Here is a 14,654-nt window from a genome sequence, read left to right as displayed (position 1 = left end):
AAATCGGGGGAGATTTTATGTTTTATCTGTTTCTTGCAGGGTTTCTTGAGGCCTTAAGTGGTGCCTCCTAACTTGTTTGTAGGGAGCCGGCCGCTCTGATTCTGCTCGTCTGTGTGTCTGTCAGAGGCAGGGCCTGGGACTAACCGAGGTCAGACGGGCACCCAGGAGCCCTCAGACTCAGGGCCTTTGCACAGGTGGCCTGACCACGCTCGCTCCTGACTGTCCTGACCCCCGTCCTCGCTCCCAGCACACGTGGGTCTCTCCTTCTGCTCTATGACATCATCTTTCTGTGCTTCCTTTCCTACAGGAAGTTGGAAGCATCATCGGGAAGGTAACTACTGAGTGAACTCTGCTCTGCTGGGGTCCCTGACGAGGTGACAGGGCCACCAGGCCTGCGCTGGGCGGCGAGCCACACCGCGGTGCACACCACGCGCAAGGATTCCAGTGGAATCCCGCGGCCCACCTGGCAAGGCCCCGGCTGGTCACCGGGCAGCCCCGCCCCCACTGCCCCACTGCCCTGTGGCCCGTCCTTCCCGGGTGTGAGGGCCCGGTGAGCGTGAGTCACTGGCATTCTCCAGAGCACTCTCCCCCCTGGTCAGTGGGTGGTGGTGGGTCGTCTCTCATATCTCCCTCCAAAATAAAAGCGCGCCAGGGGGAAAGTGAGCGCGGATCTGGGAGTTGAAAGCCTGTGGCCGAGGCCGGGGCAGGGCGCCACCTACCCGTGGCTGGCGTCCCACCGTGTCCAGGCCCCCTGGTGTCCAGCGGGCACCTCTGTGCTCCAAGTCCAGGTCTTTCCACCAGGGCCCTGGGGTGTGCCCCCCCCGCCCCGGCCTGGCCCTGCTTTGCCCGTGATGAAGACGAGGGATATGAGCACCACCGCAGAGCAGGCGCCGAGCGGGCCAGCACCCGGCGCCTCCTCTGAAGGGCCCCTCGCCAGCTTGTGGTGGGGCTCAGGGGGCTGGGGGTGCGTCAGGCTCTCGTCCCCACCCCACCCCCCCGCCCCGGGACTGCTGCTCGCTGGCCTGGGGCACCTGGTGCACGAGGCTGTGCTCCCACCCCGTGCTGCCACCCCAGACCTTCCGCACGCCTGTGGCGGAAACCCGGAGTGACACCTCACCCTGTTGTCTGAATCTTTATTCCAGAAAGGAGAAACTGTGAAAAAGATGCGTGAGGAGGTGAGCTGGCTGATCCTCGGTGGTGTCCCGTCTGTGGGCAGGCGGGAGGCGGGAGGCCAGAAGTCCTGTCCTGCGGGGGCCCCTGCCGTGCCCACGGCCACCTCCCAGCGGCAGCAGGCCCCTTCCCTCTGACCTGCACACCCCCACGTCTGGGGCTCTGTTGTGGGGGGCTGTGGGGGGCGCAGCGTGGCAGCTGTCCGCACTGTGAAGGACGGCGCTGGGGGGGCCTCACCGTGCAGCGTGGAGGCTTGCCCGTGGCTGTCAGGAGGCCTGAAGAACCCAGCCCGGTACTGCCCGCGACTCTAACCCTGGCCCGGGTGTGCTCGCCTCCTTCCAGAGCGGTGCCAGGATCAACATCTCTGAGGGAAACTGCCCGGAAAGAATCGTGACCATCACGGGCCCCACGGACGCCATCTTCAAGGCCTTTGCCATGATCGCCTACAAGTTCGAGGAGGTAAGATGCGCCCCAGAGACCCTGTGTGCGGGGGGAGGACACGGTCTCCACTGGTCCTCCGGCCCCACGTCCCCTGTGTCTGGACGTGGGCACAGCCTGGCCCACCAGGGATGCCCTGCTTGGCTGCAAGGACTTCTCTTCTCCCCTGTCCCCTCCGCTGCCCAGGGGCTCCCCCGGCTGCTGGCCATCTGGGGGCAGGCCCGAGCATGAGGCCCGAGCATGAGCCCCAGCCGCCCCCCACGGCTCCTGCCCCGGCATGGGAGCTTGGCTACAGGCTGGACCTGGGGGCTCTGCTGCTGGCCCGTAGAAACACGCGCACTCACACGTCTGGGGCACGTCTGTGCGCTCTATCAGCGACTTACGTCAAGGTTTTCATGTGTTTCCAATATTGTTCAAGTTGCCAAAAGTTATTTAGAGACACATTCAGAGCACTCGCGTTCCCACGCTTGTCCTCCCCCCGCCTCCACTGACCATGGGCCTCTGGGGGCAGGGACCCTGGCCCGCCAGTCCTTGGAGCACATTCAGCTGCTTTCTCACGAGCCTGGCCTTTGCACTCACCGGTGTGTACACAGCAGGCCCACACGTGTGTCCTTCTACCTCCCCAGGACATCATTAACTCGATGAGCAACAGCCCTGCCACCAGCAAGCCCCCGGTGACACTGAGGCTGGTGGTCCCCGCCAGCCAGTGTGGGTCCCTGATCGGCAAAGGCGGCTCCAAGATCAAGGAGATCAGGGAGGTAACAGAACCTTCTCTGGCTGCTGGTGCCCCACCACTGGGTGGGTAAGGCCCACCCCTGGGAAGCTCACCCTGCCCCCGGGGAGGCCCAGCACTGCGAACCGTGCCAGCGTGGAGCTTACAGTAGGGGAGAGCCATCCAGAAAGCAAAGGGTGGGCTCTGGGAGCCCCTGGAATGTGCACAGACCACTCACAGTGTCATGCAGAGGGGCCGGGCCCCTGCACGGGGGGCTGTGCAACCCAACCAGGGACAGGCAGCGCCCCCCCCATGGTGGGGCGGGGGGCCACACCCTGCCACCCAGTCATGTGGCTCTAGGCCATGGAAGCTGTGCCCTCTGCCCCCAGGCAGGTGCCTCCAGGGCCCGCCAGGCCTGAGCAGACCAGTAGGGCTGGTGAGGTGCAGACTTTATGTTCATGTTCCTTTATTCAAAGAAAGGAATCCTTCCCTCTCCCAGAAGAGAGGCCCGCCTGTCGTGATTCCGTCACGGAAAGGCAGCCACAGAGCTTAGGCCCCTCTAGAATCCATCTTCCTCTGTGACCTACAACTCCACAGGGGAGATAAAGTATTTGAAAAAAGTGACTCCATTTCTGTCTCCATCTCTGCAAATGCCACTTGCAGGTTAAGACGCCTCTTCTCCAGCGTCACTGTCCCTGCGCCAGGCCGTGCTGGGCAGCGGTGGGCTGAGGCGCGCAGCCCCGCCACGGGGCCCCAGGGAACAAGCAGAGGGCTGAGGGGCCAGGGGGCGTGGGGCCCTTGGGGTGGGTGTCCATGCACTGTGCCCTCGACGTGATGCCCTCCCCGCACCCAGGAGCTCTGCTTCAGCGCAGGCCGCCGCCGCCACCAGCCCCTCCACTGCCGTTCCCCTTCCAATGTCTTGTTTCTGCAGTCCACAGGTGCCCAGGTCCAGGTGGCCGGGGACATGCTGCCCAACTCCACAGAGCGGGCAGTGACCATCTCGGGGACCCCTGACGCCATCATCCAGTGCGTCAAGCAGATCTGTGTGGTCATGCTGGAGGTACCGTCTGGGCACCCAGGGCTCACTGCCAGCCTACCCCTCGCGCCACACTACTCGTGGCTTCTTCAGCCGTGGTTCTTCGTGTTGGCTGTGTCATGTGGCTGGGGCCCTGAGAATTCACACGGTCAGGGCCGTGTGGGGGCCAGGGGTCAAGAGCGTGACCCGAGACCGCACCCAGGCCCAAGGCGACCTAAGTGAGAGCCGCGCTGGGTGTGTGGGTGCCAGTCCTCTCGGGCATGTCCATCGTCTCGGCCGGGGGGCCGGGGAAAGGGTGTGTCAGGAGGCAGTCGGATGAGCAGTCATTAGTCTGCAGTGGGAGGGGCGTCCGGTAAAGGGTCGGGCCTTACCCTCGGTGCCGGTCTGCGCTGGACACGCTGCCCACTGTGGGCAGGCCCTGCTGCCCTGGGGTGTGAGGGGAGGGGAGGCAGGAGGCCCGCGCTCACCACGCCTGCAGGCGTCAGAGCCCCACCAAGGCACAAAGGAGGAAAAGCACACGAAAATGCCCAAACTGTAAAGACAGAGAGGAATAAATAAAATGGTTAAAACCAAAGCAGAAGCGAAGATACAGCTGAGCAAGACAAAAGCCTCTCTTGAAATTTTTTTGAGAAAAAACCCTGAGATTTAAATTTCAGCTAATACCCCAAATGCAGCAGGATTCACTGAAGCTCCCACAGTTGCTGGTCTTCAAGCTACAGTGAAGTACTTCGGCCTCCGACGAAGGCCCCGGCAGCTGCCGTGAGGGAGGCCCTGTGCCTCGGCCGGTGTCTGTGGGCTCCGCCCTCTTTTGTCCTCTGTTTGGTGCTCAAACCCACGTCCAGCTCTTTAAAAAAATTACATAGATTTATTTTCCCAAAGTATACTATTTTGTGAAATCAAAACTATTTTTCTAAATACTGGTGTCCTGATGGTCCCCAGCCACTGGTCATGGAGACGGTGCCGGTCTGTGTTCCTTCGGGCCCCTGCCGCTGGGAGCCCGGCGGCGCCATGTGGGCCCGCGGTGAGCAGGGCCGTGCGCTCCCTCGCACTGGCGGATGCCCGAGGCGGCGAGAAAGCACACGCATCTTGAGCGGCAGCGGCAGCGGCCACGTCAGAGTGCAAGGTCACATGAACAGTTCCAGGAGGGACACAGCCTCCCATGTCCACGAACAAGGGTTAGAATAAGACTGTCGGTCTCCTCAGGACTCCTCCCAAGCGGCATTGCCGGCACCACGTTCATGGTCAGACGTGGCCCATAGAAACAGGCTGTGGGTGCTGGTGCCCCAGGGCTGTGTTCCCGCCGGCTGGAGGCTCACGCGAGACTCAACTGTGAAGCAAGTGCGCGTGGCGAATGGGAACGGCAGACCCAGGGCCGAGGCGATGCCTCACTCTTGCTCGGGCCATGGAGCTCTCAGAGGTCGGAGAGCTGCTGTCTCCCCAGGGGACGAGGAGCCACTGCACCTAGAAATGGTTGGGCCCATTTTTAAGTGAAGAATAGCTGGACAAATAGAGCAAAGATTAAAGGACTTCCAGACTTAGTTCTGGCCAAGGTCATACAGCTCAGCCAAGGTCATACAGCACTTAGCCCCACACCCTTGAAATGGCCTCTGCGAGGGCTGCCCTCAGGTGGGGGCAGGTCAGTGGGGCCCCGTGGAGAGCACAGGTCTCACGGCAAAGCCTGCCTGGCAGTGCCCACTGTGCTCCAGGGGGCACCGGGGGTGCCGTGCTCACAGGGCCTGTCCTGTCAGAGGACATCGGTGAGCGCCGGAATCATAAGCTCATGGTGCTGGGATGGAGGGCGCTGCAGTCTGTGGGGCCAGAGGGCACGGAGCGAGGTGCCCGGCTCAGGGACGGGGCATAGCTGGACTGAGTTCCCTGCTGGTGCAGTGAGAACCTCACTCCCCCAAGCTCGGTTTAGTCATGGGTCTGCCACCATGAACCGAGTGTCCTCTGAGGCCGCAGTGACCCCCGGCTGCACAGAGATGATTCTGGAGGCATCTGGTTGTAAATAGCAGGAGCACTGAAGACCGGCCTACCCTGGGGGCCCAGCATCACCCCAGACGGGGTCAGCTCTCAGGCCCCTCAGCAGCCCTTCCTGCTTTACAGCAAGGCTGCACGGTGTTCCCAAGGTCATACAGCTCGGCCAAGGTCACACAACACACCTAAAGTCAGGCAGCATGTCAAGGTCAAACCACGTGCTCAAGGTCATGTAGTGGAGTCAGGGTCACACAGTGTGCCCATGATCACACAGCATGGCTTGGACTGCAGAGTTGAAGCTGCCACCCGGTGTGCTGAGCCTGCCCCACATTGCTTTGTGTCTCTCGGGGGGCACTATGAGGTCACACCCAATAGCCCAGGGTGTGGGCTGGGCCTGAGGGCACCACGGTCTCGAGACCTCCCAGCAGGGACAAGCTGTCCTGGCCCCCACCCTCTGCCTCTGGCTGGTGGTGGTGCTGACCCAGGCCAGCCCTGTGGCTTCTGCTCCCAGGGAAGACTGCCGCGTGGCCGGACTAGGGAGGACCCTGATTGCCTCTGACCGAGGAGTTCAGTCGACTCAATCAGAATCGGGCAGACTTCTGGTACTTGAGAATATCATTCACCCCAAGATAAAAATCCTATACTTTTGGGCACAGAATAAGCAAAGGAAATTATAGCAAAGCTCATCACGACTATAAAATACTGAATTTGGACTCTAAGCTTTTTTAAAAAGTTGCTTCTTTTTATGAATAGTGAAATCGGATGTTTCTAGCTGTCCTGTGATGATGCCTACTGAGCATCACAAGCCTGGCCCCGCGAAGCCTTTGGGGCACTGGGCATGAGCCCCCATGGCCAAGCCGCCCGTAAAGCCTGGCTTTCCCCTGAGCATGGGAGAGAGGGAGGGAGATTTTCTCAGAGGACAGCAGCCAGGCTGACCCAAGTGTGGAACGACAGCACCCTGGTCCGCAGGCAGCCACCCGTCCATCTGCGCACGGGCAGGGTCTCGGCCTCTGTTCTTGCTCGTCAGGAACTGACGGTGCACACTGCCACGGAGCCCCCGCCCCCCACCCCGCATTCTGTGGGGGTGGTGGCGCCAGGTGGGAGCGTACTTAGGGCAGTGGCTACCTGGAGGAGAGAGGTGGCCCTGTGGAGGGTCCCTGTCAGGCTGCCCTCCTGCTGCAGGGTGTCCCCACCCTCTGGGGCTGCTGCAGCCTGGGGGACAGGGCGGGGCGGGTGGTGTGGCGGGGGCGGGCTTGGGAAGGAGGCCCCCGTCAGCAGGTCCTGGCGCTGGGAAGCCGCTCTAATGCTCTGTCTCCCTCTCCTGTCCCTTTTCCTAGTCCCCACCGAAAGGTGCCACCATCCCCTACCGCCCAAAGCCCGCCTCCACCCCTGTCATTTTTGCAGGTGGTCAGGTAAGAGCCGACCCGCTCGCGGCCTCCACTGCCAACCTCAGCCTCTTACTGCAGCCCCCGCCGCTGCCCGTTAGTGCACTCAGGTTTTCTCCCCTGTCACGTGCACGTCTCCCACCCCACCCACGCTGGACGCAGAGCTCTCCCAGCCCGCTGCCGGGCACAGGGTCGGGCACACAGACAGGGCCACGGCAGACGTCCCGTAGACACTGGGCCCTGGAAGCGTCTTCTCCCTGACCTGGCCCAGAAGGACCCTGGTCTGCCTGTGCAACGCTCACCCCAGTCTAGCTCCTGAGTGTCCTTAAGAAGCCTTAGTAGAAGGGCCAGGAGCGTTACCGGTGACCCTGTGGCTCCAAGTTGAAGCAGCTGGAGCTGCAGGAACAGGGTCCTGCTTCCCCTGAAATGCACATTCCTGACTTTCCACAGAGGAGTTTCTGGGAGCAAGGGAAGGGAAAGGTGCCCAGCCAGGCAGGAGCCTTGCCGGTCACAGCAATGGCCCTCGCGCTCCGCCAGGCCCCGCGTCGGCCAGGTCAGGAACACCTGCCCTGCACACCTGTGGCTATGGCCCAGAGCCACTGACCTCCTTTCTCCCCTGCCGGCAAGGAGCCCGGGAGGCCAGGGGTTGCAGAGAAATCTGTGTCTGAGGCGGCAGTTCCTTAGCAGGGCCTAGAGAGAGCCCAGGAGAGGGGCTGTAGCCACACCCCATAAGGGCCCACCTGCCGCCATCGGGCACCTGTGCCACACCCCTCAGGGGCACCACGGCGTGGGTAGAGGGCCCTGGAAGATGCCCAGCCAGTGGTGCCTGGAGGAGCTCTGCGTCCAGTTGGCGGTGACGTGTGTCCTTGTTCGAGGGAGAGTGAAGACGGGCAATTCCCAGAGGTGACCCAGGTCAGGCGAGAGTGATCATGATTTTATCATTAACAAAGCAGCAAATAAAGATTTATCCACATGTTAAAGGAATCTTATCAGATCTTGCAGGTTGACTTCACACGTTAGGTGAGAGGCTGGGGCCTGCATTTCCAAGAGCAGCTTGTGGGCCTCTTCCCACAGGGAGGGACCCCCACGGGGCCTGCGTGGTTCAGGGCAGGCCGCTGTCCACGGTGCCCGGCTTCCTCAGGCATCCGCTGTGGGCCTGCCTCCCAGTCTCCCAGCAGCCCTGCCCGCTGTCTGGACCCTTCATGTCCCTGCTCCCTCCTGTTGCAGCCCCAAGATGTGGGCACGCCCCCATTTTACAGGTCAGAAGGCAAGGCCAGAGGAGGCAGGGTAGCAGACACCGCGGGGCCTTGTGCACCTTTCCCCTGACACGTGGACAAACCCGCAGTGGCACCATGTGGGAGAGCGCAGGTCTTTTTGAAAAGGGAGGCCCCACGGGCCCCGCCCAGCACGGCCCCGGGCCATCAGGGCCGTCATCTGCACCTGTGCGCCGGGGACAGCGAGGTCTCGCCAGTGGCTCTCCCTGGTTGCGTGGGGACAGAAGAACCACAGCACACGCTGAGCAGTGGGGTGTGAGTGGGATTTAGTGCAGAAGGCGGCCCCTCAGAACCCGACCCCACTGCCACAGAACCTAGACCTGAGAGACCTGCGCCCCTCTCCCTGGCTGACCTCCGGAAGGCGCCCATCGCCGTGGGGGCCCGCCCGGGAGCACCAGCCCTGCCTTTCAGGCAGCTCACAGAGGGTGAGGGTTTCATCCAGATGGAACCTTTGTCTGTCTAGCTATTACCGCCATCCACAGAGCCTGGTAAACTGCCCACACACTTCAAGTAGGATTAAGAATTACCTACATGAGTAAAAGATAAGTCAGAAACGTCTGGGGTGAAGAATTGCACTGTCAGGAAGTGTGTGCAATCCACTCGGACGTGCGGGGCCATGAGGGCAACAGGCCCCGACCTTCACAGACCTGCCTGGTGGCATCTCCACAAAACCTAAAGACGAGGCCTCGCAGCTCTGTGTACAGAAGTACGGGGTGGGGGCGCCCACTCGGACACTTGCTGCATCTGATAAGATCCCTTTACTTCTCCATGGAACGCCATCGGCGGACCCTGACCCAGACTGGGGCCTCGCCTCCCGTGGTCCCCGTCCAGTGCCTGGCTGACCTTTAACTCCCAGGTTGGGTTGTTTATGACAACAACTCTCGGCAGATTCAAAAGATGCGGTTTGGCAGAACTTGGACACCACCCCTCAGTGTGGAGTCCACGGAAGTGACGCTCAGACTGACCTGGGGTTTCCCTCTTGGGTGCACACATGCAGACACAGGTGGGCATCACGTGTCCACTCAGGATGTGGCACGGGGACCCACGTGGCCAGGTGCCAGAAGCCACGTTCCTCCACACCTGTGCCCCCAAGCTGGGGCCTCAAATGTGGCTTTCCGGGGCTGGATGCGGCCCGTTCCGCATCGCAGCACGTGAGGCCTGATGGCAAGACTTTGGTCTTTACTCTCCCTTGACACCTTGTGGTTCGTTTGGTTTTGGCCGTGAGTTTCTGGGAGCATCGGAGCCGGTGGACTGTTGAGGCAGGAGGGGGCGGGTGGGGGGAGGAGGCACGGGGCCCACACTCGAGCTGTGGCTGGTCTGAGTCGCTGTCTTGAAGGTGAAGCCTCGGGGACCCTCGCTGACCCCCGGGGAGCGGTGCCGTGCACATGCAGCCCCCCGTGAGAATAGCTGCCCGGCCCTCTGAGGCTGCAAGACAAGTCGGTCCCTCTTGTGACTGATTTGGGCGCATTTCTTCATCTGCTTTCACAAAATTGGTCTTGAGTCACCTTTTAAAGGTCCTTTGTTGGGTTTTGGGATAAATACTTTGTAAAAGTGTTTACTCTGAAAGCTGATGAAATTTCAAAAGGTTAACCATTAGTGAGTCTATAACAGGGTGGGATCCTTTGCAGGGGTTTTCTTTTAAGAGCCCCGGGGGAGTGGGGAGCCTCCTCGCCCTCCCTGCTGACCGGCCAGTGTCCGAGCCTGCAGCTGTCCAGCGAGTGGGCTGTAGCTCCCCTGGCTTATGCGTCTGGTTGTAGCTCCAGACACCCGTGGGCACCAGTGAGGCCTGAAGCCAGGACGCCCCCAGTCTGCACTTCCCGGTGCCCTAAGCTACTGGGGGCAGGTGGGGACGCGCTCTGGGAGGAAGCTCTGACCACGGGGCCTGGGGCCTGTTCACGAGAAGTCCCAGCCCTGAGAAAGCCCTTGTCCCGGGGGGAGGGCCGCCGGTGGGCACAGTGTGGCTGGCCGCTTCCCGAGCTGACGGTGTCTCTCTCTTTCTAGGCCTACACGATCCAGGGACAGTACGCCATCCCCCACCCAGATGTGAGTCTCCACTCTGCCTCCCTGGCCTTCTCTTCTCATCACCGTTACCCCCTGCATGCCTCTGTCACTTGCTACTAATATTAATATTACACAATAATATTAATACCGTTCTCTCAATGTTCCCGACCTGTGTCGTATCCGTATGACCTTGAATAACCTTTAACCTCTTAGCACTAATTCTACTCGTGTGGAGGACTTGGCCTGATGTCAAATTGTTTCCATTGTTGCTGCACTCTGGGGCTTTCCTCCGCACACAGGGCCTTTGGCGGTGGCCACAAGGCTGCTTTGCCCATGGCACCCGCCCCAGCGGGCAGGGACCGCGGGGTGCCCTACGCCCACCTGAGAAGTCAGGCGACACGCTATCAGACAGGTGCTTTAAGGGATGCTGGAGAGGATGTTTGGACGTCCGGTAAAGCTACCCTTTCTGGAGCCACACAACACCCTCAGCACCCCCACGCCCCCCACCCCGAGGACAGAAGCCCACAGAAGGGGCCTTGGTTTTCACTGTAGCCTTGGAGCCGTGCTCCGCCGTGGGGCCTGCTCAGCCGTCCCTGAGTGCGTCACGGTCTGAGGATGGTATCAGCGTTGAGGATGGGGACGCCCGAAAATGCACTGTGCGGGGGCCCAGGGACCGAGGGGACAATGTGCAGCGGCTACGGGGCAGCAGCTGTGATCCAAGGTCGTCCCTCCACAGGGATCTAGACGCGCGCCGGGCACGGGGCCAGGAGGCCTGCAGGAGCTGGTCGCGAAGGGAGGGAAAGGGGAGGGAAGGGGGACCAGGCCAGGGCAAGAAGGCCGAGCTGGGGATCAGCAGCTGCAGCAAACCCAGTGTTCATTTTGAGAAGCCTTTTTCTTCTCTAAATCGTTGTGAAGATCGCCGAGCTTCGCGGCCTCTCCCGAGAAAGCGTTTCCGGCCTGTGTTCTCTGTGATCTGAGACTCGTATCTGGGAGGTGCCGCCAGGCTGACAGGGCTCGCCTCTTCTGCAAACCCCTGCAGTTTGAACTGGGTGGGCGCGGACGTGGGCAGTGAGACGTACGGGCAGAGCAGGCAAGGGCTTTTTAAAATGAAGCGAGGCTAAATAAGAGTGTGGGGGGCGTGGGGATTCAGTTCACTACCACGGCAGGGAACTCTCCTCGGAGCAGAGAAGAGATACTGGCAAGGTTTCCTTTTCTTGAAAAAATCCTCAAGGGCAGTCTGTGGAGCGGGAGGCTCTCCCCACCCCAGGCACAGCCCCAAAGCCGTTTTCCGTGGTTCCTGGGTTTAGGTGGTGACTGCCTTTAGCACTAAGTCACCTGTCCCCTTATCTGCCCGTGGCCACCCCCACTCATGAAGCTGTCCTTCTCCTCCTGCCCAGGACGTGCTGCCAGGGCCCTAGCTCCTTGTTGGATAGAAGCTGGGCGGGGACACAGCTGTCTGCATTTAGCTGGTTGGTGGGGTGACACCAGTTCTGTCCACCTGCTCACTCCCGTCCCCCGCCTGCCCACCCGAGCGCATAGCCACCTCAACCTCCCCTTGAGGACACGTGTCAAAGCCTGGCCTCTGCTGGTGACCCCCACATACCGTTCCATGCTATCAGGGATGCTCTTCATTCTGCTGTGAGTTTCTTAGAGATCCCAGGAGTGGGGAAGGTGGGGAAGGTGTGAACCCACTCAGCCTTCTCAAAAGAACCATCGGCAGCTTTAAAAAAATGTTAAACTTCTTCCACCGTAAGGAGGTTGACAGTGTTGCCCAAGAAAATGAGGGAGCAGTGGAGGTCGGTCTGCAAGACCCCCCACAGCAGGCAGGGGCAGACCCCGTAGCTCCAGGTGGGTGACGCCCCATCCCTCATCATCTGGGCAACCGCCAGCTGTGACCGAGGGGATGCAGGTGTTAGAGCCTGGGAGAAGGGGTGGCCCGTCCCCAGCGCAGGAATGCCGTGCAGAGTGTAAGCGCTCGAGGGGTGGGTCGCACACTGCGGTGGTAGGCCCCACGGCCCCTCACAGACAGACGGCCCTGAGTGGGGGTGATGGGCAAGCAGAGCGGAAGCCGAGTGGGTCACAGGCCTAATTCCTGGGACGGCACAGTCTTCATTTAACGTGGGGCCAGACGGTCTTGTGTCACTAGAAGTGCAAGAGCTGATTGGAAAACCTGGCTCGTTGGCTTTTTGAAAGCTCAGGAACTCAGGAACACAGGGGTGTGGCCCCTAGTAAAGGGCAGTTGGCCCCAGAGAACAGCTCTGGGTTTGAGGCGGGAGCCACAGACCCACCGACAAAGGCCTGAGGTTTCATGCAGCCTCTGAGCTGACAGAGAAGTGTTTCTGGCCTGAAGTTCCCGGGGTTGTGGGCATGCGCACTTCAGTCTGGCTGACTGGTTTTTCTATTAATTGGTTGTTGTGTCTTTCCAAGTGATTTTCTCAGAATCTCTTCAAAGTGGGTCGTTTCGCAGGCTTTTTTCTCAGATTGGTTAAACTGACTTATAACCAACTATTGCATAATTGCCTCATTACATTTGGTAGAGACCTGAGATACTCGGCTCTTCTCAGGAAACGGCTGTCTGTGCGGGACCCTCCGCTGTGTAGACTGGCCCCAGGGGCCGGGCAGCTGCTGGGACTCAGTAGTGGGAAGTCTGAGAAGTGCGCGGCTTGCAGGCTCGTGATGTTGAAGACGGGACAACCATGTCGATACTCCATCCAAAACAAAATAAAACAAATGTGTGGTGACATCGGTGATTATGGCCAGGAAGGCGAGTTTTATCTGAGCTTAGTATTCAGTGGGGACTTTAAGGGCTTTGTTTCTTAGAACTCAGGTGTAATAATGGTGGGAAACACTACTTTATTCTGTAACATAACTGAATGCGGTTTAAACACGTGAGCCACGGCACGGCGGCTGACACGCAGCACAGGATCTTCCAGCAGCCTGTGACCCGAATCACAGACTGAGAAAACATGTTCCTTAGAGCTGATTGTTACTTTATCTAGAACTAAACTGTACGTGTTTTTTCTGTGCCCGGTGTTGATGAGCATTCTGGTTCACCCTCCCTGGAGACTCACCAGTTTCCCTGCAGGGTTGCGCTGCCACTCAGTTGTCTTGCCCGAATCCTCCTGGACTTCCCCAGGAGAGGCACCAGGACACTGGGTGTGGGGAGGATGGCCCCAGCCATGGCCTGACCGCCGCAGCCCTTGGGCGGCTGCCCCTGACCTCCACGCAGCCTGCCCAGGTCCGCGTGGCTTCAGACGTGGCAGGGGAGGCAGCAGGGACTCGGACGTGGGAACCGCCCCGTCCTCCTGCCCACCCAGTACCTGTGTCTCTTCACTTACTCGATGTGATCACACGGGAGGGATGAGTCAGCTTCAAGCCGACCCCCACGTGTGATTCTTCTTTGCTGGTCTTCAGAGCATCCAAGTCACTCCCTCCGTAACACGCCCTCATTTAAGGGGCACCGGAAGCAAGCAGAAACTAAGCCGTGCGTTAGAGGCGACAACAGAGGGTTTGCCACCTCCGCCCCTTCGCCTGCGCCTGGCACTGAGTGCGGGCTAGCAGTCAGGACGGCCACCGGTTTTACACAAGGAAGTGATTGCCGCAAAAGCTCCTGCCCGAGCTGAAGAGCCCCTGGCTTCCAGTGTGTTCTGGAGTTCCAGGAAGCGCGTCCTTCGGAGTAAGTAGCGGGAGACAGTAACACGGGAGTCGGAACAGAAGTAAAAGAGGGACGATGCACATTACATCCTGCGTGGAAGATGTTTCCTAGCTGTCCACTCACATGTCACTGTGAGTGCAGGAACTCCCCTGATGACCACCAGTCACCTCCTCTAGATCCCGTGGGGATGGTGCAGAGGCCACTCCTGACACCTCGAAGTGGAAACGGTGAAGAGAGTAGCCAGCACTCTCAGGCCACCGGCTGCTGGGCCTCACCTTGGCCCTGCTCTTTCCTCAGGATCCTGCAGCTCGGAGTGCTGGGGAAGTACCCACACACCGGACCCCGACCTCCCAGGGTGGGAAAAGCAGGAGGCCAGCTTGCCTTAGATCTTCCCTGTCTCCCTGCCCCCACCCCAGGTGAACTCAGTCACTCTCCTGCTGAGCCATCGGGTGCCTGGCTTCCTCCTCCCAGCCTGCCCCTCTTAGAGGCAGAATCTGCATTTTCATCCCATCGAAGTCCCAAGAAGAGGTCATCACACGGAGTGAGAGAAGATTCTATGAGATAGGCACTGAGAATTTCTCAGAATTAATAAAAGAAGCCAATCTTCACATTCAGGAATCCCAACAAATCCCAAACAAGATAAATAAAAAGAAATCCACTTTATACATATCAAAGTAAAACCACATAACATCAAGACCAAAAGTAAATCTCCAAAGTAGTCAGAAAAGGAATGTTACAAAGGAGCATGAGAGAAGGTGCAGGGACGTCTCACCAGCCGCCCTGGAAGCCAGAAGGTGATGTCGTGATGAAATAATTGTCAAGCCAGGCTTCTGTCTTAAGAGCATCTTCCAAGGACCTAAATCCAAGCATTTTCAGACAAACAGCTGTGACCAACAGGTTTCGCGCTTCAGGAGGCCAGTGACTGTGAAGGGAAGACTAGAGATGCAGGACAGAGGGGCTTGTTTCGTTCACATAAGAACAGGCTGAGGAAATAGTGATGGTTGTG

General features: G+C 59.8%; 1 protein-coding gene across 9 annotated transcripts in view; it reads left to right on the top strand.

Annotated features, from left to right (window-relative positions):
• PCBP3 (poly(rC) binding protein 3) overlaps positions 1-14,654 on the top strand; it is a 265,376-nt gene that overhangs the window by 235,995 nt on the left and 14,727 nt on the right. For 5 of the 9 annotated variants that reach the window (XM_078060782.1, XM_078060121.1, XM_078060479.1 and 2 more), the window contains 7 exons: positions 308-331; positions 1,143-1,175; positions 1,513-1,629; positions 2,235-2,366; positions 3,252-3,380; positions 6,671-6,814; positions 9,994-10,035. In XM_078060782.1, coding sequence (XP_077916908.1) covers positions 308-331; positions 1,143-1,175; positions 1,513-1,629; positions 2,235-2,366; positions 3,252-3,380; positions 6,671-6,814; positions 9,994-10,035 — 621 coding nt within the window. The remainder of the gene's footprint in view (positions 1-307; positions 332-1,142; positions 1,176-1,512; positions 1,630-2,234; positions 2,367-3,251; positions 3,381-6,670; positions 6,815-9,993; positions 10,036-14,654) is intronic. The other 4 variants (XM_078062189.1, XM_078061455.1, XM_078061843.1 and 1 more) reach the window with 1 other exon arrangement.

Source organism: Halichoerus grypus, chromosome 1 (genome assembly GCF_964656455.1).
Source record: "Halichoerus grypus chromosome 1, mHalGry1.hap1.1, whole genome shotgun sequence".
Lineage (NCBI taxonomy): Eukaryota > Metazoa > Chordata > Mammalia > Carnivora > Phocidae > Halichoerus > Halichoerus grypus.
Note: the sequence above shows the minus strand (reverse complement) of the source record. Positions and strands in the feature narration are given on the sequence as shown.